Here is a 26929-nt window from a genome sequence, read left to right as displayed (position 1 = left end):
GTAGAACGTCAGGTATCACTCTGTGTTGTCCCTTGTTTCAAAAACTATCATACAAAGATCTTTAACTTTTTTTCGTTTGCCCGAGATAACTCGGGATAGTAAACTAATATTAAAAATAAATGCTTTTACACATTCAAAAAATTAAAAATTCAACTTAAAACCTACATATTTTGATTTGTTTCATTTTGTTGTATTTAATAATAAAATAAAAAAATGTGATGATTTTTTGCATTTTTTTTCAAAAAAATTTGTAAGGGAAGCGGTTAATATTAGTAATTGAATAACAATATTATGGCAACCTTTTATGCTAACATTACAATTGGTGATGATTATAGATTTTTAAATGCTCAAGAAATATTGACGAGGAAAAATTCAACAAAAATTTCTTTTCATATGTTAAAAATAGATTTTGTTAATGAAACTCACAGGCCAAAAGATTACATTTAGTGCTATTTTAATTAAGAAAAACTGATATGTTATACACCATAAACCCAGAAGCGGCGGCAGAATATGTCGGCACCGGATGGCAGAATTTAGGGAAGACGAAATTTTTAGAATATGGGGAAGCACCGAGCGGCAAAATTAAGGGATGAGAAGTTTTTATGATTTAGGGAAAGCACTGGAATCCAAAGTTTAGGTGCAGTGAAAATTTAGAACTTAGGAAAGCACTTTGTAGGAGAATTTAGGACCCGTAGAGACTGCACCCGGTGGTATCGAGCGCCAGCCCGAGATAAAGCCTTAAATATATGTGGGAGTTTATTTATTCAAGACTCGGATTAGTTTGAAGCATATGCAAGAAATATACACAGGTATAGTAAATAACTAATACAATTCATACGCAATAGGAACAAGACAAAATTTAGCGAAACAACTTGGCTTTTTCCCCCAATCTTGTGATACACAGCCAATAATATATAACGGATGCTATTAAGCTAGGCTAAAATTATCTTTACTGATTCTAAGGCATTTTAATTAATGTAGTAGACTGCGCTGATCCTTGATCTTTGATCCAGCTTATTTATTTATTTTTTTTGCAGACTGTTATTATTATGGCAATTTTATAAAAACTAAGCTTGAACTTTCGATTATGTCGAAAAGAATTTCCAAAGGATCTACAAAGCGAAAACATGTTTCGATGTACATTGAAAGATGAAAGAAATGTTTAATAAAGTAAACAAATAAATACTAAGCTTTTGTTTTGTAAATTTTGATACCCTTTAGATCATAATTGTTCTTTATTTCATAAATTACGATTTCATATTTTTAAATGTATAATTTCTGCATGCCATCTTACCAGATTTAAATTGATGATCTATTAAACAGAAAAATCCCAAATCCGGAATCACCAAGTCCCGAGCAGTCCAGATTTCGGACTTTGTACTGTATAAAACTTTTCTGAGATGATTCAAATTTTTCCCATTTACAAATTTTCTTTAATTTTTTATATGTTAGGGAAGAAATATAGTGATAATACAAAGAAGTTGAGGGACTAAACCTGAATTTGCAAACATAATTTTACAATGTTTACAAATACTTAATGCAAGTAGTGATACGGTAAACAGAACTTAAATAACAGATATCTTAGCCATAAATCCAAATATAATAAAATTTATGCTTGAATGTTGAAGTATTGTTATGAAAGAATACACTAAACCACAATACAATATTAGATTCCAATTTTAAATTTTATTAATGATAACATTAACCTTATAAAATTTACTCGTAAATTTACTCTAAACTGTCCACAATTTTTAGCTAGCTAATATAAAAAGTAAATATTAGAATTACATAAAATCATGATAATATGTGTGATGTATGATATGCCTGTAAATACGTTTTGTTTGATCTTTATGCTTTTTACCATCTTCCAGTAGCTGTTGAACACTCTTTCGCAGTGCAGGAGGTTGCATTTCTTCTTGTAAAGTGCATTCAGGTACGTCTGTAGGCACACAATAAAAACCGTGCCTCAGCAAATCTACATCTTGTTTACATTCATTTACTATTTCTTCAAATATTCTTGGAGCGGCCACTGTTTTGAATATAAAATAACTGAAAATCAAATGAAGAGTTAGATGACAGATACAAACCAGTATATACTCACTAGTATCCAATACATTAACTTCATTATTATACATACAGGGTGTCTAAGAATTACAGGAAACATTTCAAGCACACAGTAACTTGTCTTCTTGCTCACATCAGATCTACTATTTCATTCATGAAGTAACATGCTGCCAGTTTGTTTAAAATATTTCATACACCATTTCACAAAAGGTCGTTGTTGGAGGATTAGAACTATATTCTATATGGTATCACCTTTTAATGTTAATGACAGACTTTAATTCCGCAAGCCATTGTTCTCTTGTATTTTCTTATATGCTACGCATTGTGCCATCTGTAAGTCTCTAGATAAAAAAATTTTGCTAAACAAATCTTTACAAAACATGTTGATAATACTTCAGATCACAAACGATTACTTTTCTTATCCTTTTATACAATTTTAAAATGTGTGCAATTTTCAGACACCTTGTATATATATATATATATATATATATATATATATCTTTAAAGAAATTTTAAGCTGTAAAATTAATGGTCAAGGAAGGATGTTAATAATTCAAAAGCTGCTAACAAAAACAAACAATATACATATATATAAGTAGATAGAAAAAAGTGTAGCAAGGGAAAAAAAAAAAAAAAAAATCTCTTTAACACTAGTTAGGGGTCAGGTAGGCGGTAGGGGTCATTTTGACCCATGAACACTTTTGACCATTGATTACTTTTGTTTTATTCGAAGAAATTGCTTGGAATTTCTTTGACTTTTCCTAAATAGATAATAAATATTTGTAAAACAAATTTCAGCATTCCAGATTTGTTAGTTTTTAAAATATTGGCATGTGTTCCTAGAACGTGGGACGGGGGCCATTTTGACCCCTTCACTTTCATCCCTCTGTCTGCTCCAGGCATTGTCAAATAAACCATGAAAAACATTCACTCATAAGGGTTTTTCAATTGCATTCATACTATCTCCCAGAGCAGGGATGTGACACTCATAGGTACACCTGGGCCAAACAAACAAGGTTTAACTTTAGGCGAGCCGAAAAAAAAAATCAATATTCATAGAAAGGTAGATTTATTTTGAATAATACAATAATAAACATATACTATATATACCGTAATTTCCGGAAGAAATGCCGGGGCGTTTACGTGTTTAAAACTTAAATTTTCAGCGGGTGCGGCATTTAGGTGCACTAAAAATAAAATATTTCCTATGATGGTCATTGTACATAGTTTGGATGGCCTTGTCATTGTGCATAGACTGGTGCTGTTCCCACACAAAAGACCACTCAGTTGCTTTTTGCGAACGTTATTTTGTTTACATTCTTTCCCTTGAACGGACCTACATGCCTTATTCACCCTAAACAAGATCTCAGAACAATAACATTCTTCCCCCTTTCAAGTTTCCCTATAAAACTTCTTTTCTAGTATTGTTATTACCTTTAATGGTATCATTTATCATCATTTGATCCTTTTTTAAGTATTAGTTTGACAATATATTTCGTAATGATTTAAAGTAAGATTAATAAGAGTTATTATTTAACTATGGCAGCTACGAAAAACACAGAACACCATAAGCCCCCAGGTGTGGATAGCGGTAGGTCTTCATTTCTAACTCCACATGCAGAAAGATCTATTTCAGCAGATTCAAAATCACATTTTAGTAATACACATGGAGATATATCAGATCCAGTTATAACAGATAGTACTGCTAAGGACGTTAGCATTAAAGTTTCAAATGGACAAGATTTTAATCCTCCTAATTTTACTTCCAAAGACTGATGTTCCAGTGAATTTACTGATTCTGCATTTGAATGCTTAGAAAATTTAGAGAGTATCCTTTCTCGAGAGAATATTTCAAACAAACTCTCTAAGACACTAAGATCTTATTTCTTGGATGTTTTCAAAATTGTAACAAAACAAAATGCAGTGATAGCGCAACTCCAAGGACAATTGGAACAATCACAAAACATAGAAAACTATTTGCAAGGTTTAGTGGAGGTAAAAAGCAATGGAATTATTGAAGATACTTATGCAGTGAAGGCTGCAAAGACAGTGCACGAAAGAAGTCAATCAAAATCTAGACATAAAGGCCAGAGCGAACATATCCTGCTGGTTTACCCAAAAGAGGATGGATCAACATCAGAGAATACAAAAGAAAAAGTTGAAAAATATATAAGTCCTGCAAAACTCAAAATAGGAGTTAAAAGTGTCAGGAAAATTTGCAAAGGAGGCATTCTAATTCAAACCAATAAAGAGGAAGAACTTAAAATTCTGGAGTATGCAATTAAGGAAAATGCAAAATTAAAGGACTTGGTTGAACCAAAACAACCGACAAAAATTAATCCTAAAATCATAATCTACAATGTAGAGGAAGGTTTTAAGGAAGAGAAAATTGCTAAACTTCTAAAAACACAGAATCATGAGCTACGTGATGCGACCATGGAAATTAAATTCAAAATGAAAGGTCAAAATGGATATAATTGGGTTCTCTCACTTGACCCACAGCTTTTAAGTCGATAATGCAATCTCAAAAGGTTAATATTGGTTGGACAAGGAAAAACATTTGTGAGTATATCCGAGTAATTCAATGCAAAAATTGTTTAGAATTTGGTCACACAAAAAGATCTTGTACAAGAGAACAAAGATGTTTCAAATGAGGTAAAAGAGGATACCTTAACAAGAATGCAATTTTCCGCAAGAAAAAGGTGTCAACTGCAAGCATGCTAATAAGCATTATCATTTGAATTTGGATATCAATCATAGTAGTGTAAGTAAAAAATGTGCAAGTAAGTAAAGAGAAATGGATCTGTTAATTAAAAAGATTAATTATGGATATAGTTAAAATAACACAGTTAAATTTACAGCACTCATGGAGTGCAAATGCACAATTAAAAGTTGACATTGAAAATATTCCAAATTTAAAAATAGCTTGCATACAAGAACCTTACCTTATTAAAAATGTGGTAAGTGGATTTCCACGAAGATATAGGATCTATTCTCACCAAATACAAGCAAAAGCTGCAATAATTGTTCTTTTTCAATCATTCAGATTTTCACAACGGAGGAAATAACAGTAATCAAAGTAGAAGGATCGCCCGCTTTTATATTAATCTCTGTCTACTGTCCACCAAGCACAGAAATTGATCCAATATTAATTACATTAGAAGGAATAATAAATGATGCAGGTGATCTTCCAATAGTTATCTGCGGGGACTTTAATTCGAAACATAGTATGTGGGGTCCAGTACCAACAAACCATCGTGGAACAAGAGTGGGAGACTTTCTAGCAACAACTAATCTCACAGTTATTAATGAACAAAATAGCAACCCAACATTTGTAGGTCCTCTGGGAAATTCATGGATTGACTTAACTCTCCTCAAAGAGCTACAAAGTTTAAAAATAGAAAATTGGGAAGTTGATCCGAGAGACGCGTTAAGTGACCATAAAGCAATTAATTTTGAAATTCACATGGATATGAGGCCTTCTCAAAAACTCAAACTGAGAATTGAAAACTCTCAATGGCTTACATTAAGGCAGGAGATAACAGATCTTTCTTGTTCAGAATTTAATTTGAATTCTGATGCAGAAATTAATTCTACAATTAAAGAAATTTCAGAAAAATTAAAGACGCTCTTTAAACAATATTTAAGGTAATTACCATTTAATAAAACACACAAAACTACAAAACTTGGTGGAGCCATGCACTCACACAGGAAAGAAGACAACTAAAGAAATTGCGCAAAAACTATCAAAATGCAAGGAATCAAGATAGGAAAGATAAACGTCAAATCTACAATAAAGCAGCGGCAGCTTATAAAAAAATATATATAATGCCAAATTACAGGCTTGGGAGAATTATTGGGAGAATTTAAAACTGAAATCTCCCTTTAATACTTACTACGACATAGTAGTTAAAGGAAAAGGATATAAAGCCCTTAAACTCTGCAAAATTAAAAGGACAGATGATAGTTGGACAAACACAGTTGAAGATACTCTATGCTATATCATTTGTGTTCACTTTCCTCAGGACAACATTGACGATGATAAGGAAGAACACAGAGAGATAAGAAATCGTTCTATGATAACTTCAGACACAGAGATGATCTCCCAATAACTACCCAAGAAATAAAAAATATCATAAAATCTACAAAAAGAGGAAAAGCGTCGGGAGACGATGAACTTTCCATAGATATTGTAGAAGAAGTCTTTATTGCTAATCCAAATCTTATGACTCGAATTATGAACAGATGTTTAGCAACTGGTTACTTTCCAGAAGAATGGAAAATTGGTAATTTAGTCCTTTTACAAAAAGAAGGGAAAGATGTTACAAATCCCAATGCCTACAGACCCATTTTCCTTTTATCGGCTTGGGGGAAGATTTTAGATAAGCTTATTGCACGACGACTAACTCATTTTTTGATTGCAAAGAAAATACTCAATAGCCAACAATATGGTTTCACAACGGGTTGTAGCACAATTGATGCAGTAAATAGCCTAGTTAATGAAATTCCTAACAATAGAATAAACAATCTTCATACTTGTGTTATTTCTTTAGACGTTGCATCAGCGTTCAATAACCTTTGGTGGCCTGGATTGCTATCAAGGTTAAATGAAGTCAAATGTCCAAGAAATCTTTTTTGCATAATTCAAAGTTATTTGAGTAACCGAAAAATACAATATAAAAGAGATGGTGTCAATATCTCACATTCTTATCAGAAAGGGGCACCTCAAGGTTCCAACCTAGGGCCCACTTTATGGAATATTTTGGCTGATACAGCTTTAAATTTAGAATTTGACACAGGCGTAAAAATTCAAGCATATGCTGATGATTTCTTAGTCATCATTTCTGGTAGCAACAGACTGCGAATTGAAGAAAAGGTTCATAGAGCTTTAGAAAAACTTAAGCACTGGAGCAATAAATATCAACTTAAATTTAGTATTGATAAAACCAAATTAATTTTGTTTCCTAAAGGCACTAAATTACATAGATCGCCTCCACGTATTAAGTGGGATAACATTACCATCTCAAGAAGTTTTACATTAAAATATTTGGGTTTTATTCTTGATCAGAAACTTGCGGAAATTTTTTTGAAAATGTCTCTAAACGGCACAGAAGCTATACATTTCTCACCTTTAATTTATTTTTGAGTTATGGTTTCATTTCATGCATTTTTATTAACTGGTATGTCATATATCAGGACTTAGTTTGAGTTTCTGCATCTATACGGCCCACGACGATGTCACGCGCAATTTAATCTATTGCGGCATTTACGCTGATGCGGCGTTTCTGTGTAATTTTAATTTTTCTCGAGTGCAGCGTTTACGCTGATGCGGGCTTTCTTCCGGAAATTACGATATATATATTTATATAGAAAAGAACACGAAAAATTTAATGTTTATGTCCTGATACTTGACATCTCTTCTCTGCTATTATCTTTCCTATTTAGGGAGAAATTTTGTTTGCAGTGATAACTTTCAACACTGACCCAAGGTGAGCATTATTAATACGGTTTCTAATAGGAGACTTATTACCTTTCATGACTGAAAATAACTGCTCGCACCGATAAGTGCTACCAAACATGGAAATAATTTCATATGCGAATTTTCGAGTATTTTCAAACCTGGCTGGTAAATATTTGTAAAATTCAGGCACACCCACTTCAATGAATTTTGCTTTCAAATTTGAGCTGCATTGAATCTCGATCACCTCCATTTGCATATGGCTGGGTACTGAGTCAATACTTGAGAAAATCGAAGAAAACAAAAAAATTTGTCTTCAAGGGAACTAAAATCATAAAACCTCGTTTCAAATTCAGTTGTTAAATTTGCAATTTTTTTCTGCGTATTTTTGATACGAACAAGTATCATCTAAACTTGATTTGTTCATGCTGCACGTCGGGAAGTGCGTCAAATCTTCATTTTTAAGTTGTTTTTCCCAAAGAACTAGTTGACATTTGAATGCTTTAATTATGTCAAACATGTTCGTAATGATATGATCTTTTCCTTGTAACGATAAATTTAAATCGGTTAAGTATTTGGTTATATCAACCAAGAAAGATAAATCTTGTATCCATATTGGATCGTAAAACAAACTTACGTCTTGATTTTTCGGTTTTAAAAACTGACATATTTCTTCTTTCAAATCCCAGAATTGTTTGAGAATCTTGGAGCAAGATAACCAACGTACCTCGGTATAGTAGGACTAACCCGAATATTCACTATCTAACTCACTTAAGAAAGTAGTGAATTGACTCTGATTTAAACCTCGAGATCTTATAAAACTTATAACTTTTTTTTATATATATGACAAAATATTCTGCATATTTACTACTGTCGTGCATAGAACTTCTTGATGTATAATACAATGCATATGATGAATGTTTGAACCGTGAATTTCACTAAGTTTTTTTCTTAGTAATGCTACGAAGCCCTTGTTTTTCCCGGTCATTGATGGAGCGCCATGTGTAGCTACAGAATTTAATTTTGCCAAAGGTAGATTGTATTTCTGTAGAAGTCCAAAAACACAAGTAAATATATCTTCTCCTGTGGTAGTACCAGGCATCGGTATTAGTTCCAGTAATTCCTCAAAAATGTTAAAATTCTTATGTTTCTCATAAATTACAAAAATTTGCACGAAAATGCAGGAAAATTTTGTGAATCTCCACATGCAAAATAGAAGTGTACATGGATAAAGTCAAGAGTGTGCGCAATGCCATTTTTGTGCAATTCTGGGATGTTTTTTTAAGTAAAAATAAGTCGACGTGTACATGGTTATGGTGAATACGGTTTTCAATCAGTGCTAAAAGCAATAGCAAAAAGATTTCCGCCGAAAAAATAATTCTGCAACTTATTCAAATTCGAAACCGGAAGGGTTTAATTGCTATTTTATATTTTAAAACAAAATAATATAAAAAACTGTATTAAAAATTATCTGTAATTAATAAATGCACATTTTCTTTCTATTCATACATTTTTACTCAAACTTACAAATCGCGCCAACCAACGCCATGGTTGCGATAATACGTAAGTACTTTTTTTTTTACTTATTTCCTAATACAGTCAAAAGTCGTTAATTCGGACACCCATAATCCGGAATGATCTATAATCCAGACCTCAAAGCTACAAACATTCTGCACATGCGTCGCATTGACACATGCGCATAAGACCTTTACGGCTGCGAATATACTTGTGCGCGTGTGCAAAATACGTTTACGAGTGTGTGTTTAATTTATAACGGACGGTATAAGCTAAGCTAAAATTATCTATTTCAGTTAATGTTGCAGATTGCGTTGTTCCTTAATCTGCGAATTGGATTCGGCTTATTATTTTTTGCAGACTGTTAGAGCAATTTTATAAAAGTAAGCTTGAACTTTCGATTATGTCAAATAGAATTTCTGATATATATTTATTAATATGTAAAGGATCTACAAAACAAAAGTATATTTCGAAGTTCATTAAACAAAAAGTGGAATTGCTGCAAAAAATGGATAACGGCATATCCTTTATATATCTAAACTTTAACGTTTTTTTATCTAAACTTTGTTTATCTTTAATGCCGCGGCGTGCAATGAATTGGAAGTTGATCTGTCAGCACTATCCTTATCTTCAGGGCAGATGTTTTTATTTTATTTGGCTTATAATTCCTTACTAAATGTAGTATTTCACCTAGATGTACTCCCTCTTTGATATGATTTAAATCAAATTTCTCGTCATTATAATTCACTTCCGATAGCGAAGAAAGTAACAGAGGTCACTGAAAACGAAAAAATTTCAATTGACAAATTAGTCGGTAGACACAGCAATTATAGGACTTGAACAGTGGAACTTTGTAACTGAACAAGAAATTATGTCTGTGTATAGAATTAAAGAGAATGTATTATCACATAAAAAACGAAGCAACTTAAACAACTTACATTGAAAGAAATGTTTAATAAAGTAAACAAATAAATATTAAGTTTTTTTTTTTTTTTTTGTAAATTTTGATACCCTTTAGATCATAATTGTTCTTTATTTCATAAATTACGGTTTAATATTTTTAATTTTTAAATTTCTGCATGCCATCTTACCAGATTTAAACTGATGATCTATAATCCGGAAAAATCGATAATCCGGAATCGCCGAAGTCCCGACGAGTCCGGATTAACGACTTTTGACTGTAGTGGAAACTAAACATTTGTAAAGACATTTACTTTAAGATCCTCTAAAATTATACAGTTTGAGAAAAATCAGCGAGTCCAAGGTCATGCATTTCTTAATTGTCACAAACTATAAAAGTAATTTTGTGGAACACCTTTTCTAGGTTGTAATACATTCCAGAAAATACTTGTTTAAGTAATAGCAAATGAAGGCAGTTTGAATTTGCGCAGCTTTCATTTGAAAATGCAAAATATGTCTTTTTCAAAAATGAAAGAGGTTTACGTTTGGAATACAAATAATGATGTTTATTGCTTTCAATTGCCAAGTCAAGTTTGTCAATATATTGTTATATCTTCAAACAAAAAATATATAAAAAAAAAGTTTGGCACTCTTCCATTTCGCCGATGCAGATGATAAGTCGCCAAAAACGATACAACCATCGCCAAATGGTGTATTCTGGCTGGTAACCTTTTACCACCACATTTTCAAAACAAGTTGCGGCAATTTTTTATCAATCATGTCTTTTCCCTAATATGCTAAAAATGGATGAAAAACTGATCAAAATTTGGGATTTGCTCAGAACAGAAGAAGAACCTGTCAAATTCTTTCAAGCGAAAGGTGTTTTGTCTAAAATTGCTCCTTGTGATAAAAATCATGAAATGAAATTGTGCTCTGGAGGCGAAATTCAGTGGGCTGCAACCTTTGCCTTTCAGTGGCACTGCTGCAGTAAAAGAAGTATCCGGAAAGGCTCATGGTTTGAGTCATTGAAATTGAGTTTCTTGAAGTGTGTGAGGTTTATTTATGGTTGGAGCAAAGAACTAACTTCAGTTCAATGGTGTGAAAATCAGTCGATTGGCAATCGATCACGGAACAGTTGTAGACGGGAATAACTACATGCGCAAGGAATTGTGTGAATTCTTTGCTTAAATGTCAACAATGGAAAATAGGAGGACCTGGTATTATCATTAAAGTGGGTGAAAGTATGTTTAGCACAAAAACAATGCAGGACAGATTTTACAACAGTGGATCTTTGGTGCAGCTTGCCAGACGCATTTGAAAAAATTTTAAACGATATTAAAATGTTTATGCTTCTAAAGTAAAAAATTCTTAGAACTAATGAAAGCTTATCCGAATTATGAAACATTTGTTAACACTTTTTTTATGTGCATACTGAGTGTTGTCACCAATAATGTCTGTTAAATATAAGTTTATGAGTATGTATCCTCCAATTGGCAATACATGGCAGTAGTGTTTATAAAAAGAAACTGTGATGTCATAATTATGTATAAGTATCAGTTTGTCTTTGGTGTTCGTCAATAAACATTGTGTGGAATAACGTTCTCTGTTTATTACTTTACACTTGATCCAGTCCAATTTTTTAGAGACTTACATATATTTAGTTTATGGTGCCAAAACCTGGGATTGTAAGGCAATTAACTACGAAACTAATAACCATGAAATGAAATTGTCGAGTGAAAGTCGAAATGAATTTAGCAAATAATATTCCGCTAAATGAAAAAATTGAAAAAAATCGATGATCTGTACGAACTGATTGAGAAATATCAATGAACTGAAAAGTTTAGATTCAGAAATCGAAACGAAAGTAACTTTGGAGGAGATTGAAAATGAAGTTACGCTAAGTCAAGAATACCAGGATAGAACTGTTATATGGAGAGGAAGAATGCAACGATTTCTGGGGGGGAAATCGGAATCTTCTAAAACGGTTCATCAGAACGAAGTGGCTAATGTTGCACTTCCAGATGAAACGAAAGCAGTGAAGTTACCATGTCTGCAAATCTTAACTTATTACGGAGATTCGTGTAGATGGTTGGACTTTTGAAACCAGTTTGAAAATACAATTCACAATTATAGTGGATTGAGAAAAACTGAAAAATTCGCGTACCTAAAATCCTTACTTGGCGGTAATGCTTTAGCTGCCATTTCCGGTTTCTTTTTAAGTGACCAGAATTATGATTCCACAATAGAAATATTGAAGGAATGTTTTGGAAGACAAGATTTTGTTATCACTTCACATATGAATAAATTATTATCTCTTGAACCAGTGGGGAACATTTTAAATGTTAAAGCACTGCGTAAACTATACGATGAATGCGAAGTCAACATTCGAAGTTTAAAATCATTAAACATTACTTCTGGAAGTTACGGAAATATTCTCTGTCCTATCATTTTGCAGAAATTTCCCGCGGATTTAAATTTGGAATTTAATTGAAGTCGAAAAATGGTTGCAGGATTTGATATAAAAGAACTTACAGAATTCTTAAAAAAGAAAGTTGTCGAGAAGCTGCAAGTTTAATTAACTCTATGAAAATGAATCAGAAACCATACATTCATCATGAACAACGCACGAAAGCTTATCCGAATTATAAACTGATAGTTCCAACTGCTTCAGCTTTATCAACGATTGGATACAAATGTATATTTTGTGATAAAGAAAACCATATGAAATATAAATGTACTGAAGTGAACTCCAAAGAGAAACGCAACATTTTGAAATGTACAGGAAGGTGTTTTTTGTGTTTTGGAAGTAAACATTTAGCGATCAACTGTAAGAACAAACAGTTTTCCTGCAAAAATTGTCGCGGTAAACATCATGAAAGTGTTTGTGTAAATCCACATCAGCTGTCTCCAGTGATGCTAAAGCAAAGTTTGAAGAAATTAAACATTTAGCAGTAGTAGCAATAAAAGCTCCCTGAGATATGTTGTGCAGACATTGAAGACAATAAAAGATTTTGAACTTAACCAATTTATTAACAATATAATAAAGAATAAAAACACAGAAAATAAATGTCAACAATATCAGAGTCTTAGGAAAAATATAATATAACCATCATTCACAAAATAATATTTTTACCTGGTCTCCAAAACACTGGCATTCTATACAAACAAAAATGTCCTAAACAGTAATTATGCGGCCTAAAAATAAAGCTGGCTACACATTCAATAAGTTCATGATCAATGGTCAAGAAAAACACCTGAAAATTTAAATGAAGTTCTTGAAAGCACTTAAAACAGGCCTAACCCCGTTTGCACAAGGAATCGCTGCTCATGTATTTTTAATTCCGCCTTCATTGAAGAACACGGATGCCGCCCACGGCAGTCACTCACATGGTAGCCTCTGGAACCAAGGAACTTTATTCTGGAACAGCCATCCCGCAAACCGGAACCAAGGCACTTTAATCACAGGACTGCATGCATCCTTCTGAAAGGGCTGGAAACCGCTCACTCAAGTGCCGGGAAAGCAGGAACTAGAAGGGTTGAGCAAGAGCTACGCGAGATACTTATAGCAGAAGTAGGAATGACGTCATCTCACGGCAACCAATCAGCTATCGGCACGAATCAGCTTTTCAGATGACGTAACATCATGTTTCGTTTTTGCATCTCAATTAGGTTGAAACAGTCCGTTCTCAATGCATACAGTGGCAGCAAGAAAAAGAAGTAGAAGTAACTACTATATTACATTAAAATAAGGACTAAACTAAATAAACATTTCAAGGAGGAGAGATGATGCAGTAAAAGGTTTAAAAATAAGCTATATTTTCCAACATCCAGTGTAAAAAATAAGGAAGCCGAAACATCGACAGAAACTGTTTAAAATTGTTCTGCTAAAACATATTCTAATGTTATGCTTCAAATGGTATATGCTGTGGCTGAAGGCAGAAATAGGAATTGTATTGTGAGGTGTTTTCTTGATGGCGGTAGACAAATCTCTGCAATTTGACAAGATTTATCAAGAAAATTACAATTTCCAGTGAAAGGAGAAACTGTTTTAAATCTGCATACTTTCGGCGAAAAGAACAGGAAGCACTGGCATCGAAAGAAAGTTGAACTTACTCTCTGAAATATTAACGACCCTGAAAAATGCATAAATCTCGAAATCATGGAAGTACCCGTCATAACAAATGCCGATATACGGGTACCAGATGTAGAAATCAAATCCAACTTCCAAGCATTCGGCGTCACTTTGACAGACTGCAGCGGCGCCGATGGAACGAGTCATATTTCTGTTTTAATTGGTACAGACATTATGTGGAAAATTGCGAGCAAAGAAATAAAAAAGATAAACAGAAATGCCGTAGCGATGAAATATGCCGAAATATGCAGTCTCACAAGCTAGAGATCCCCCCAGTGTTGCCATTGCTCGCTTTGAAATTGTTTAGTTTCTTAATAAAAAACTCATAAATACTTTACAAAATATGAAATAGATAATAAAACAAATTCCAGATGACCCATATTTGGGTAGAGATGTACGTTATTCAAAATTTGATAGCTCTAAGTACTGTTGTTTTATCACAATGAGAAAAACATACATACATTTATGCAGATTCTCCCATTGTTTAATTTCTTTAAATAAAATACAGGGTGATATTATTTGGTGGCAACAATTTGAAAAGTGATTCAGATTTTTAAAGTTTCCCACGCAAAATGCCGAAATGAAATTAATATGTTTCCAACACAAATTTCAGTTATTAACTAAGGATTATATGATACATTAAAAATTACAGCTGTTTATTTCTGCTTAAAACAAACTTCACTGAACTCCCCAGTGCAAACCAGTCATCTATCAAACAATCCAATCATCTTTTCCTTTAACAAGTTTGTGACAGAATACTGTATTCTTGCAGAAATATTACAGCATTTTCTCTCAAATTCCAGAGATGCATATTTTAAAATTGAGTCTAAGGCAAAATATAACACAATTCATTTATAAAAACTGTTAGAGCTTGGAATACAACAAAAAACACATACAAAAGTGGCAACATTGCTCAACTAAAGAACTGTTATGAACATGGTTGCCCGAAGATGGCTGTATGGTTGCTAAACATTGGTGCATTCTGAAAATTATGTGATACTTCAACTACGGTGGTTTCAATAATATGTAAGTACCCCTTGACCGACTGTGGACAAGTTGGTTTACTTTTTATAAAGAAGGCTATAAAGTTAATGGCTGTTTATGTTTTCCCTTCACAGCTTAAAAAAAGTTATTAAATTCAGGACCTGCCCTAAACAGAACAGTATGCAGTGGAATATTTAAAAAGCTGCAGGTTTCTGACACCAAGAAAGATGTTTGTTAAAGGACATAATATGTGACTTTATTTGAGGATAAATAAACAATGGTTATGTAAGGTGAAGTATTACGACAAGCAATTCAATTTTTTTTTGTATACTATATCCATAACTTATATTTCAAATGTACTTGTTTTGCAAACATAAGAACAGATTTAAAAAGTTCCAGCTGTGGCTTGTCCTCAACCTGTTCCTCCTTCCTTTTTTTGAAACTTACTGCATTTAAAAGAACAAAAATTTCTTCAGTGCACAAATGCAACTCTCACACAAGTGTAACAACAAGAGATGCAGTTGGATTTTTCAATGCTGCTACATCATTGTATAAAACAGACCTGCAGGTCCAAGCAACTTCCATTTATTTTTAAACTTAAAGGAATGTCTGAAGAGTCAGCGATTCAACTCAGATAGAAAGAAAACGTCTACAGGGGGAAAAAACACTTTTTTAACATATTTAAAAAAATGGCATAAATGTATTAAAGAATGTGCCAATTTTGCAGAAAATAAATTATGCAGCTTTGAAAATAACAGACAAGAGTAAATTTTATTTTAATAAGGTTTGTTTTCATTTTTTATTTATTTTTTTTAACTTTAAACCTATCCTCAAAGTACCTTGTCCTTCAAATTTTGTTTGCTTGTTTTCTTTGTTGAAAACATTTTTTATCATCTCGAAAGTATAAAAACAAATAGTAAATTAGATTGTTGTACAAATTAAGTATTTCAAAGTAGATCAAAAAGAACTTAGCATTCAGAGGATTGATATACAAAATACTATAAATGCACATATTCTTAAATAACACATTTTACAATCAGTGTTTACATGCAACACAAAGAATTTTAAGCCATTTACCTTGAATTAAATTCTATATACTTATTCACATATCAAAAAACTTTTAATGGAATTTAATACGTATTTTCATTATCACATTAGTTTAGTTTTAATTTATTAACCAGTAAGAAACATTTTTAATATAATAAATACATTACAATAAAAAATGAACTTTTAACACAATTTTGAGATTTGAAAAAATACCTATGTAAAGAAAGAAAGGGCATTTTTATTTCTTACAAATTAAAAATAGCATAAAAAAATTTACAAACACTCGTGTTAAAATTTCAGACTGTTCTAAAAATATTTCAAATAAATTATAGCTTAATTAAAATTCTAGAGTTATGGAATAGAAGAAGTACATAAAATTATTTCAATAATGCCTCACCTGCCTCTGGTGTATGCTTTTCCTTCCTCTGTCATTCTAAAAGGCAAATCTTTTGTTCCATGATTTTCTAATTTTCGTATAATTACACCTTTATCCAGCAAAAGAGTTCCAATTCTCTTCAGAGCAGCAGCAACCTCTGCCTAGAAAGAAGCAAAATATAATTCAGAGCACTTCGAAATGATAACCTCACTTTCAGTTTTGTAAGTAACTTTAAATATCAATTATATAATTATTACTGGTCTTTAATGCCAATTATAATTCCGAAACGTCTTAAATGAAATGCTTTAAAATTTTATTCACTTTAAAGATGCTTAATGTGATTTATTTTAGTAATCCAAATAGCCACCAGTCTGTAACATAGTTCATTCCAGATTCAAGATGTTTTATCATTTGTCTCATAAGGCGGCATTATATATGCTGCTGCTTAATTCCTCTCGTTGTTAGTTACATATATCCACTGAAGGGATGGAACAAAAAATACACATACTATATATATATATAAAAAAAAAAAAAAAAAAAAATGAATTGCAGGAAGTGAAATTTTTAGAATGAAATGGCCAATTCATGAGATTGCAGCAGAAAGGTTTGGTTGGTTGGAGTTTTTTGGCACAAAACCCATGGGGGTTATGTTGAGCCAAACAAAAGGTTACATATTTTGAAAAAAACTTAAGATAATAGAGACAAAAACACATGCACCATTCAGTGCATATTCATGAGTGGAAATTTAAGACAATGTTACATATAGGTATAAAATAGCAAGCAATAGACCAAACACATAAAATTCTTTTACAAAACAACAGGACATGAAAAACCATGACATACAGATAGAAAAATCCATAGTCAAAAGATCAATTTTGATGATACGAATAGAACTAGATCCAGGTTAGATCTTCTGAAACCCATATTCGATTCAGGGTATTCAAATAACGTGGCAAAACTTTGTAGTTTGCTGAAATCTCACAAGTATTAAAATAAAAATTTTGAAGGCGATTAAAATTTGGACAGTCAATTAAAATGTGTTTAACGGTTAAAATAGTGCTGCACTTAGCACATACTGGTTCAGCTTCACCCATCAATAGTAGCTATCTGCGTGTTAGCCTTGTGTGACCGATTCTCAATTGCGTCAGAAGGACCTGCTCCTTTCGGTTTAGGAAACATTTCCAATGTCCTATTTTAAGTTTTATATTTTGTAATTTATTGGTTAACTGGACATCCCAAAGCTTTTGCCACATGTGCATCAGAATTTTCCTCCCAATCAGAGTGTTAATATCTGAATAGGGAACAGGTCGGCTGGATGTCCCACAGGCGCATTTTGAAGCGATATCTGCCAGTTTGTTTCCTTTTATACCAACATGGTTAGGTTCCCAGCAATAAAGGATCCGGTAACCTTTGGTCTTGAAGCTAATATTGTGCAGCATAAAGGGATTCTGTTTCCAACAATCAGTGTCAAAACTGGTACAGTTGTGCCAGGCACCAGAATTTAGAAGAGATAATTTTTTTTGTTTTAATTTCGAGAAGCATGGCATTACAAAATTAAGTGATGGAAAAATTTTAGAACTTAGAGAAAGCATTGGGCTGCAAAATTTAGCAGCAGCAAAATTATTAGAATTTAGAGAGGTGCTCAACAGTAGAATTTTGGACACAAAGACCTTTCCATAGAATTCTGGATCCTACAATTTTCTTAGCACCAGGCTGCAAAATGTCTAACGCTGGCCCCAAATAACCTTAAGTAAATATGGGAATTTATTTATTCGGGACTCAGCTAAGTCTTAAAGCATGAGTGGAAAAAAGCATAAGTATAATAAATAACTACAATTCAGGCTCAATTTCATCAGCATGTGATAGAAGCCAGATAAAATTTAGCAGAACATGTCTTTAGTCATCAATCTCATTACATATAGCTATATAGTGTATAGCTGACATTAACTAAGCTTTTTCATGATTGTTGCAAATTTGAAAGTCTTCGGTAAAATAAAGCGAAATTTTCCAATTAACAGAATTTTTGAAGAAATGTGGAGGAGTGGCAATAAGTGAAGATGTTGTAACAGATGTTTTCCATTGTGATGACAAAGTCTTAATCATCAATTAACTAAAGGATGATGAAATCTGTAATGTGGTTCTAAATCCAGAAAATATTGCTACCTATAGTGAAGAAAGTCACAAGAGGCGGTTGAGAATGAAAAAATTTAGATTGACAATTCTCAATGCGGCAACTGCAGGACTTGAACAACGGAACTTTGTGACTGAAAAAAATTTGTCCATCTATAGAATTAAAGAGAATGTATATATATATATACAAAAAATGAAGCAAATTAAACTGGAAAGAAATAAGCAAACAAATAAATATTGAGCTTCTTTCTGTAAATTCTGAACTCCTTAAGGTCATCAATGCATGCTTCAATATTATTACAGAATGACTATTTCATATTTTAAATTTTCTCCATATTATCTTACTAGATTTAAATTGATGATCTAATATTCCGAAAAATTTGAGACCCAGAACTGTTGTCTCGAAGAGTCCGAATCACAGACTCTGTATTGTATGTGTGTGTGTATATATATATATACATATAATGAAAAAGCCATAGCAGTGTTGACGGCACAGAACGCAAAATGTTGAATTATTAATGAATAGCAAACCTGGCAGCTGTGGAGAATTAAATATTCATCTTTATTTCAACTGACATTTGCAGCTACAATTTACTTAGCACTCTAATTGTGCCTATTCAAGAATATTTACATTTTTGATGCTGTTGCGATAGAGAGAAAGCAGCCAGACAGTGTCTTAATGGGATTAGAGGTAAAGCAATGTGTGCAATTATGTAACATGAAAGCTCATCAAAAGAAAGGTTTCATTTCTCAAAATTTATGGTACACACATATAATATATATATATATCTATATATATCTCTCTATATATATAGATATATATATTACCAAATTAATTTTAGACTATACAGGAGGAATAAAGCTGTTGATTTCACTTACTACTGCCAATAAAATTTGTTTGCTTTTGTAGTCAAGAAAGATTAATTTGATTGGAATCTAGATGGTGGCAAAATGGAATGTCTGAAATTATACAGAGAATATTGTACTGAACATAAAATGCATCCAGTTCGATGAAAAAATGGCTCTGAGGAACATGAAAAGGTCTGGCAAGATAGTGGCAGGCTGTGTCACACTGACATTTATTTTGCACCATCTTATAAACTTATAACAGTTTGCACATGGCATCCCATATCAGGAACAACAAACAAACAAACAAACAAACAAACAAAAAAAAAAAAAAAAAAAAAAAAAAAAAAAAAAAAAAAAAAAAGAGCTGCATTTGTAATTAACTTGCAAATGCTCATATTCCAACATATCAGCTGACAATTTATCCACTTATTGAATAGTAACTTTCTCTTCATATGATCATTGCACAGCTACTAGTAACAGAATATCGTGTGCATAGGAGTTCGTTTGAACTGAATGCACAAGTCCGATGAAAACTGACCAAAATTTATTATTATCACAACAAAAATGCTTAATTTTCCTCAGATATTCCTTCAGTATTACAATATCTCATAGTAGTTATCTTTTAACTATTCAAACGTTCAAAAGAACTTAATTCCAAACAGCTAGAGAAAGCTAATCCACGAATTTACTACAGTCAACAAGAGCAGTTTTCTAAACAAACTCTTAAAACAACAAACTAAAATCACACTAAAACTGAGAGGTTTTTCTCCTTTTATAGGATTTTAAATCGTGCGCGAGAATTTTCTGGAACTTTTTCAAAATCAAAAGATAATTTATTTATTTATTAAATGGTATATGCACATGCTCTTGTATTTTTAATTTTCTGGCTTAGCTTTCCTTTAATATTTGTCACGTGCTGCACTGCATGGAGAATAAAACAATTTAACTAACATTAGCTATTTAAATACCAAATCCGTAACAATATAAACAGAATAAGGATTTTGTCTAATTCAGTTTTTAATGTACACTTTAAATTTCTTACCCATTTTTATTTTAGATTTTATGATAAAAAAAATTGGCTTCAGTAGATCAATACCTTTCTAATAATTGAGTACAGTCAAAAGTCTTTAATCCGGACTCGTCGGGACTTCAGCGATTCCGGATTATCGATTTTTCCGGATTATAGATCATCAGTTTAAATCTGGTAAGATGGCATGCAGAAATTATAAAATTAAAAATATGAAACCGTAATTTATAAAATAAAGAGCAATTATGATCTAAAGGGTAGCAAAATTTAAAAAAAAAAAAAAAAAAAAAAAAAAAAAAAAAAAAAAAGCTTAATATTTATTTGTTTACTTTATTAAACATTTCTTTCAACGCACGCATACATTACGCATAGTCGAAATTAGAAAAATGCAACCAGAAAACTATTTGATGTGTACTCGTGATATTTATAATGATGAGGAATTTGATTTAAATCATATCAAAGACGGAATACATTGAGATGAAATACTAGATTTAGTAAGGAATTATAAGCTGAATAAAATAAAAACATCTGCCCTGAAGATAAGGATAGTGCTGACAGATCAACTTCCAATTCATTGCGGGCCGCTGTGTTGAACAACGCAATCTGCAACATTAACTGAGATAATTAGATAAGTTTAGCTTAGCTTATACTGTCCGTTATACATTAATCGTGCAGGCGTAAACGTATTATACGCATGCACACACGCATATACGCATGGCTAAAAGTATTACATGCATACATAAATGCCTATGCGCATGCGTCTACGAATTTTGCGTTGACGCATCCGCAGAAAGTTTGTAGCTTTGAGGTCCGGATTATAGATCATTCCGGATTATGGGTGTCCAGATTAACGACTTTTGACTGTATTGCTCTTAACTGTTCTTAACTGTATTCTTAACTGTTTATTGTAACGACTTTTGTCTGTATTGTTAACTTATAAACTAACTTTAACAAAATAACTAATTTTATCATTATTTGAAAAAAGATCACACTCACTTAATTTAGTTATTGTTAATTGATAATGATTGGTTTGTTCCCCATGACAAGCCAATTAATTTATGATCAATAACAATAGCTACTTTAGATTTCTCAAAAGTTCATTAACTTAATGGAACTGCTACATTCAAAATGAATTCTTTATAGTACTTCACTTTACTTCATCTCACTTTGATGTCACTAATTGGATTAAAACTCGACTTACAAGTTTGGCTTTAACTCAACTTGCCAGTTTGGCATCATACTTTTTACTTGAGCAAAAGACGAAATACCTTCGCATTTATTTATTAATTACTGTTAATTGAACAGGGATTGGTTTGTTCCCTTGAAAAGTCAAACACTTTCTAATAATTGCTTAGTTTATTAATTTTCATTTTAAAAGTTTCCATTTCTATTTTTCACAATTTAAATTCAAGTTCCTTTAAAAATGTTATTTTTGGGATTAAATTTCAATGCTTCTGTGTTACTTCATTCAGATACATTCTACTAAGTTTATATAAGGAGATAATATAATAAATACTACTTTATTACTGGTTTTGTTCCCATGTATACAACAATCTATTTTTGCTTAGAAAAACATCAGAGAGTTGCACACCTGCTATAATCAATTATAAATTATCAAGGAAAGATTATTTGTTATATTAAAAATTTACTTGCAGTGGACTTATCTTGCAATAAACAGAGAACATTCAACTTCCTTCCCAATTAAACCCAAAACTATAACACAGACATTTTTCCATTAATTTTTAACAAACATTTTTTTAAAAAATCATACATTTTGTCAATGATACACAAGAATGTCATGGAAGTCAAATGAGGCCAAATTTTTGCCATTCAGAAGAATGCAGTTTTGAAAATAACAAATAAAATTAAAAAATAGCCAAAAATATCCCATCTCCTTCACTCTGGGGGGCCCACCAGTGGCCGAGCGGTAAAGTCGCTGAACACTGGTAGTTCAGGCCGAGGTTTGAATCCCGCGAACGGGCTGGCTGCATGGGTATTTTCGTGGTTTTCCCCATATGTGACATGTATACAAACCAGTTTCCCTTAAAAGTCCTCCACGAAGACATCCCTCCCCTTATGCAGATAGCCCTTGAGGCTTTCCGTAATTAAATAACCTAACCTAACCTCCTTCAAGATATATAGTTGCCAAAATAAAATCATTATGTAACAACAAAAAAGAAAGATTACCAGATTAAAATCATTATCTAACTATGAAACACATAATTTCATATGTTGCTAGGCATCACTTTAGCCAATTAACAGAAAAGAACTATTTATATAGGTAATTTATCACTACTTAACAGTTGTCTTAATAATGTTTTAATCCTACCCTTTCCCCTGAGATTTAATCTCCTGTAGCAGTATACCGTCATTTGTGTATCTCTCATTTGGTAATTAATCTATAATTACTTCCATTTTCATCTTATCTTCATGGAAGAGGAATTTTCACTTACTGTAAAGAGTTGAATTAATGGTCTTGAAATGCACGGGTAAAGAATAGTAATACAGTCAAAAGATATTAATCCGGACGCGTTGGGACTTCGGCGATTCCGGATTATCGATTTTTCCGGATTATAGACCATCAGTTTAAATCTGGTACGATGGCATGCAGAAATTACAAAATTAAAAATATGAAACCGTAATTTATGAAATAAAGAACAATTATGATCTAAAGGGTATCAAAAATTACAAAAAAACCTTAATATTTATTTGTTTACTTTACTTTCCTCGCTATCGGAAGCGAATTATAATGATGAGGAATTTGATTTAAATCATATCAAAGACGGAGTACATCGAGATGAAATACTACATTTAGTAAGGAATTATAAGCCAAATAAAATAAAAACATCTGGGAACAAGATAAGGATAGTGCTGACAGATCAACTTCCAATTCATTGCGCCGCGGCGTCCCCCCCGCCGCAGAGCAGCGTGAAATTGATAAACAGATTTCGGAATGGTTAGATAAACAAAGGATATGCCTTTATCCATTTTTTGCAGCAATTCCACTTTTTGTTTAATGGACTTCGAAACATACTTTCACTTTGTAGATTCTTTACATATTAGTAAATATATATCGGAAATTCTATTTGACATAATCGAAAGTTCAAGCTTACTTTTATAAAATTGCTCTAACAGTCTGCAAAAAATAATAAGCCAGATCCAATTAGAAGATTAAGGAACAACGCAATCTGCAACATTAACTGAATTAAATAATTTTAGCTTAGCTTATACCGTCCGTTATACATTCAACGTGCGTGCATAAATGTATTTTGGGCATGCGCACACGCATATTTGCAGCCGTAAAGGTTTTACGTGCATAGCTTTGAGGTCCGGATTATGGGTGTCCAAATTGAAGACTTTTGACTCTAAAACAGTTCACATACAGTTTTGTTTACACTACATTTTCTTGTATAGCAGTCTACTTTCTGAATTCTAGGCAGTAACTAATTATGGTTCTAGTGTAGAAAAGGATGCCCTTTGATTTGGCAGCAAATACTGACACTGCTAACAGTTTTCTGGTAAATTAGAATTGACTCAGTTTTCCCAATGTTATGGCAGCCATGGTTAATCTTTGGATTATGGTAACTTGGCGATTTTTTGGCGACCAACCCTGCTACAGCAACCTGCTAGTTTTTTTTTGGATGCCATTTTGTTTTCATGAAGCAAAGGCATTTTTTTTCCAACAATCTGCTAGCCGAATTACGCTTATGCTAGAACTTTTATGGAACAAAAGTGCTTAATCATGACGAAGATTAGGTGCGAAATTGGGAAAAAGTGCAGAATCGCCCACTGCTTGCCGCGTTTTTAAGAACTGCACATACACGGTATCATCCATGTACACATCGACCTATTTTCACTTAAAAAAACATCCCAGAATTGCACAAAAATGGCATTGCACACAGTCTTGACTTTATCCAAGTACACTGCTAAAGTCCTAGCTAGTAACCTTTATCGCCTTACCAAAATGTCGCCAAACTACCTGTTACCATATTCCAAAGATTAGACGCAGCCATTTTACCATTATATGCCAATGTTTTTGTTAAGTTTAATTTGACTGGAAGTTTTTAGTTTAGTGATCGAAGGCTATGTGATTTGTAGTACATGTATCACGTACTATAAATTACATATTTTGATTTATATAAATTTAAATTGCCATTAATTGACCTTTGGTTGTTTTTTTTTTTTTTTTTTTCCTTTTCTGGCTGGTTCTAATTAATTGTTGTCTCATCACTTCCTTTAAGAGTCCTCTTTTTTTACCTCTCCCTCCATAGATTTGGAGTGAAAGGGTAAAGTCATAGCTAATTGGTGTATGAATGAAGGTTTAATTAGTTCTCCCTATGAATGTCAAATTTGTAGAATGATATGCATCTGGTTGAGCTTAAGGATCAATAAGATTTCTATGAGTGGGTTTGTCAAGAAAAAGGTGCTCATATCAACACCATTGAAAGCATGTGAAGCCACATTAAGCACAAGTTTCACAAGTGGGGTCTTCAGCAGTTGTCACATGACATTCTGTATTCTTACATTGTGTAATTCATGTGGCATCACCAATACCATGATTAGGAGATATCAAGAGAAACAGGATCAATTTGGAGACATGATTTGCATTATGTACATACAACAATAATCTGACACTGACAATGAGACATAGACAAGAATACACGAGGTAAGCACTTTTGTTATTTTTGTAACATATATTTTTGGCACTGTTTCAGATGACAGTCCTCTTGTAACTATTGCTTTTTCTCGCTATTCCAGGCATTCTAAAATGTCACCAAAAATATCAAAAGCCACACTTTGTAAAGTAAGTATAAAATTAAGACAGCAAATAGAAGTATCCTCTGTATTCCTCAATCATAACTCCAACAAATATCTATGCTAGATATTTTGTGGCCGGTCAGGGGCCACACTAGACATTTGCTGTTAGTACAATCTCTACGGATCCTAACTGCTGTTAAGGGGCACATCCCTAAATTCTAAAAATTTTGCTGCCTAGCGGCTTCTCTAGATTCTAAAAATCTTGCCATTCCCAACTTTGGTAACATCCTAGTATACGGTGCAGCCTTGGCACGATTTTGAAAATTATCGTCAACTCCAAAATGACCCATTTAACTACTCATCGTATATATCCCGTTTACTGCTCACCATAAAGTCGCCAAAAGTAGCCAAATCCCTTGTGCACCGGAAACTAGGATTAAACCCTAACTTTTGCTGCTCATTACTTCTCTAAAGTATTGCCACTTAATTGAGCCTTACAGTGGTTGCAGCGGCTCTGGCACTGACCTTGCTTCGGGCTGGAAAACGAACAAGGTTCTTAAATACACCTCTTGAAGTCAAGAGAGCATTTGCTGAAGATAATAACTTGGTAATTAATCAGCAAAATATATTGCAGTTATGTCAAAGGTACTGAAACAGTCAGATCTGGAAATTAAAATTAACTTATAATGCTGTAATTAAAAAATACACTTGGTAGAAAAGTTATATAATGAACACTTGTTATATAGTGATCATACAGACAGTTCAACTGATTAATGTGGCAATTAAATCATAATCTTCATATTAAAAATACTGAAATATGGCCGACAAATTTAATCAATTTAAAATTTACAGCTTTGAGTTAAAAAATGTCACAAACTTGGAAAGAAACAAAATTACCATGAATATTTACATCTCCAATTATTATTGATAATGCATGAAATTATTTATGCAGTAGGCTGATATTCGGTACTTGAAGGATTGCAAGAACGGCTTTGATTTGCTCAAATAGAATGACCAAATTTTGCAAGCTCATAATTTAGGAATGAAAAAGAACAGTCAGTTTCAAATACAAAAATGACATTCAGTTTGAATATCATAGCCATTACATGTACTAAAATGATTACGGAAAACTGATGTTATCAAAGAAAGTATTCGTATTTATGTCACCATAAAATATAAATGCTTAAAATCAAAAACAAGTGCATAATAACACTAAATACTGTCTACCGTCTCAGATTGTACATTCAAAATAATACCAAATGATTACACTTACTCGAGGCAATATTTTCAAAAGAACAGAAAATTCGTATAAAGGCATGGCTGTAAAAATAATTCCAGTGTATTAATTATCTTAACAATCTCCTTTTTTAACAACTCCGCATCTTTTCTACTTTCAAAATACTTTATCTGAAGTCTTTCAGCCTTTTGACGAATAATCGCATGCCAAAATTTAAAAATGTCTAGTAAACTATGCTAAAAAAGAAAAATATTTTGTGGGACATCTACTGATGCAGTTCATTTCACATATAATTTTTTCATTTTTAGATCTAAAATCTAAAATAATTCATTTCATGAAACATGAAAACATGACTGCAGATTACAGTCCAATCGCCAAGTGAAGCGAAATCGCACCAAATCGGGTAACCTCTTGGCTTAAATGCTATTCAATGCTTTTCGAACATTTACTGC

General features: G+C 32.5%; 1 protein-coding gene across 1 annotated transcript; it reads right to left on the bottom strand.

Moving 5' to 3' along the window:
* Positions 1-1666: 1666 nt before the first annotated feature.
* mRpS6 (mitochondrial ribosomal protein S6) lies at positions 1667-26671 on the bottom strand. Its single transcript, XM_035370095.2, has 3 exons — positions 26514-26671; positions 16498-16637; positions 1667-2049 (listed from the first exon to the last, which is right to left on the bottom strand). Exons 1-3 carry the CDS (start codon positions 26556-26558, stop codon positions 1785-1787), a joined length of 450 nt encoding a protein of 149 aa, XP_035225986.1. The 5' UTR covers positions 26559-26671; the 3' UTR covers positions 1667-1784.
* Positions 26672-26929: the final 258 nt, after the last annotated feature.

This window comes from Stegodyphus dumicola, chromosome 11 (assembly GCF_044657685.1).
Source record: "Stegodyphus dumicola isolate Sdum_Otavi_A_Nest chromosome 11, ASM4465768v1".
In the NCBI taxonomy this organism is placed as follows: Eukaryota; Metazoa; Arthropoda; class Arachnida; order Araneae; family Eresidae; genus Stegodyphus; species Stegodyphus dumicola.
Note: the sequence above shows the minus strand (reverse complement) of the source record. Positions and strands in the feature narration are given on the sequence as shown.

What these genes read in the sequence shown, in the direction of transcription:
- mRpS6 (XM_035370095.2), bottom strand. Translation starts at nt 26,558, where the DNA reads ATGCCTTTATACGAATTTTCTGTTCTTTTGAAAATATTGCCTCGA. An exon ending in TTTTGAAAATATTGCCTCGA is followed by an intron (nt 16,638 to 26,513) that starts GTAAGTGTAATC and finishes GCTTCTTTCTAG; the next exon opens with GCAGAGGTTGCTGCTGCTCT. An exon ending in AAAGCATACACCAGAGGCAG is followed by an intron (nt 2,050 to 16,497) that starts GTGAGGCATTAT and finishes TTTGATTTTCAG; the next exon opens with TTATTTTATATTCAAAACAG.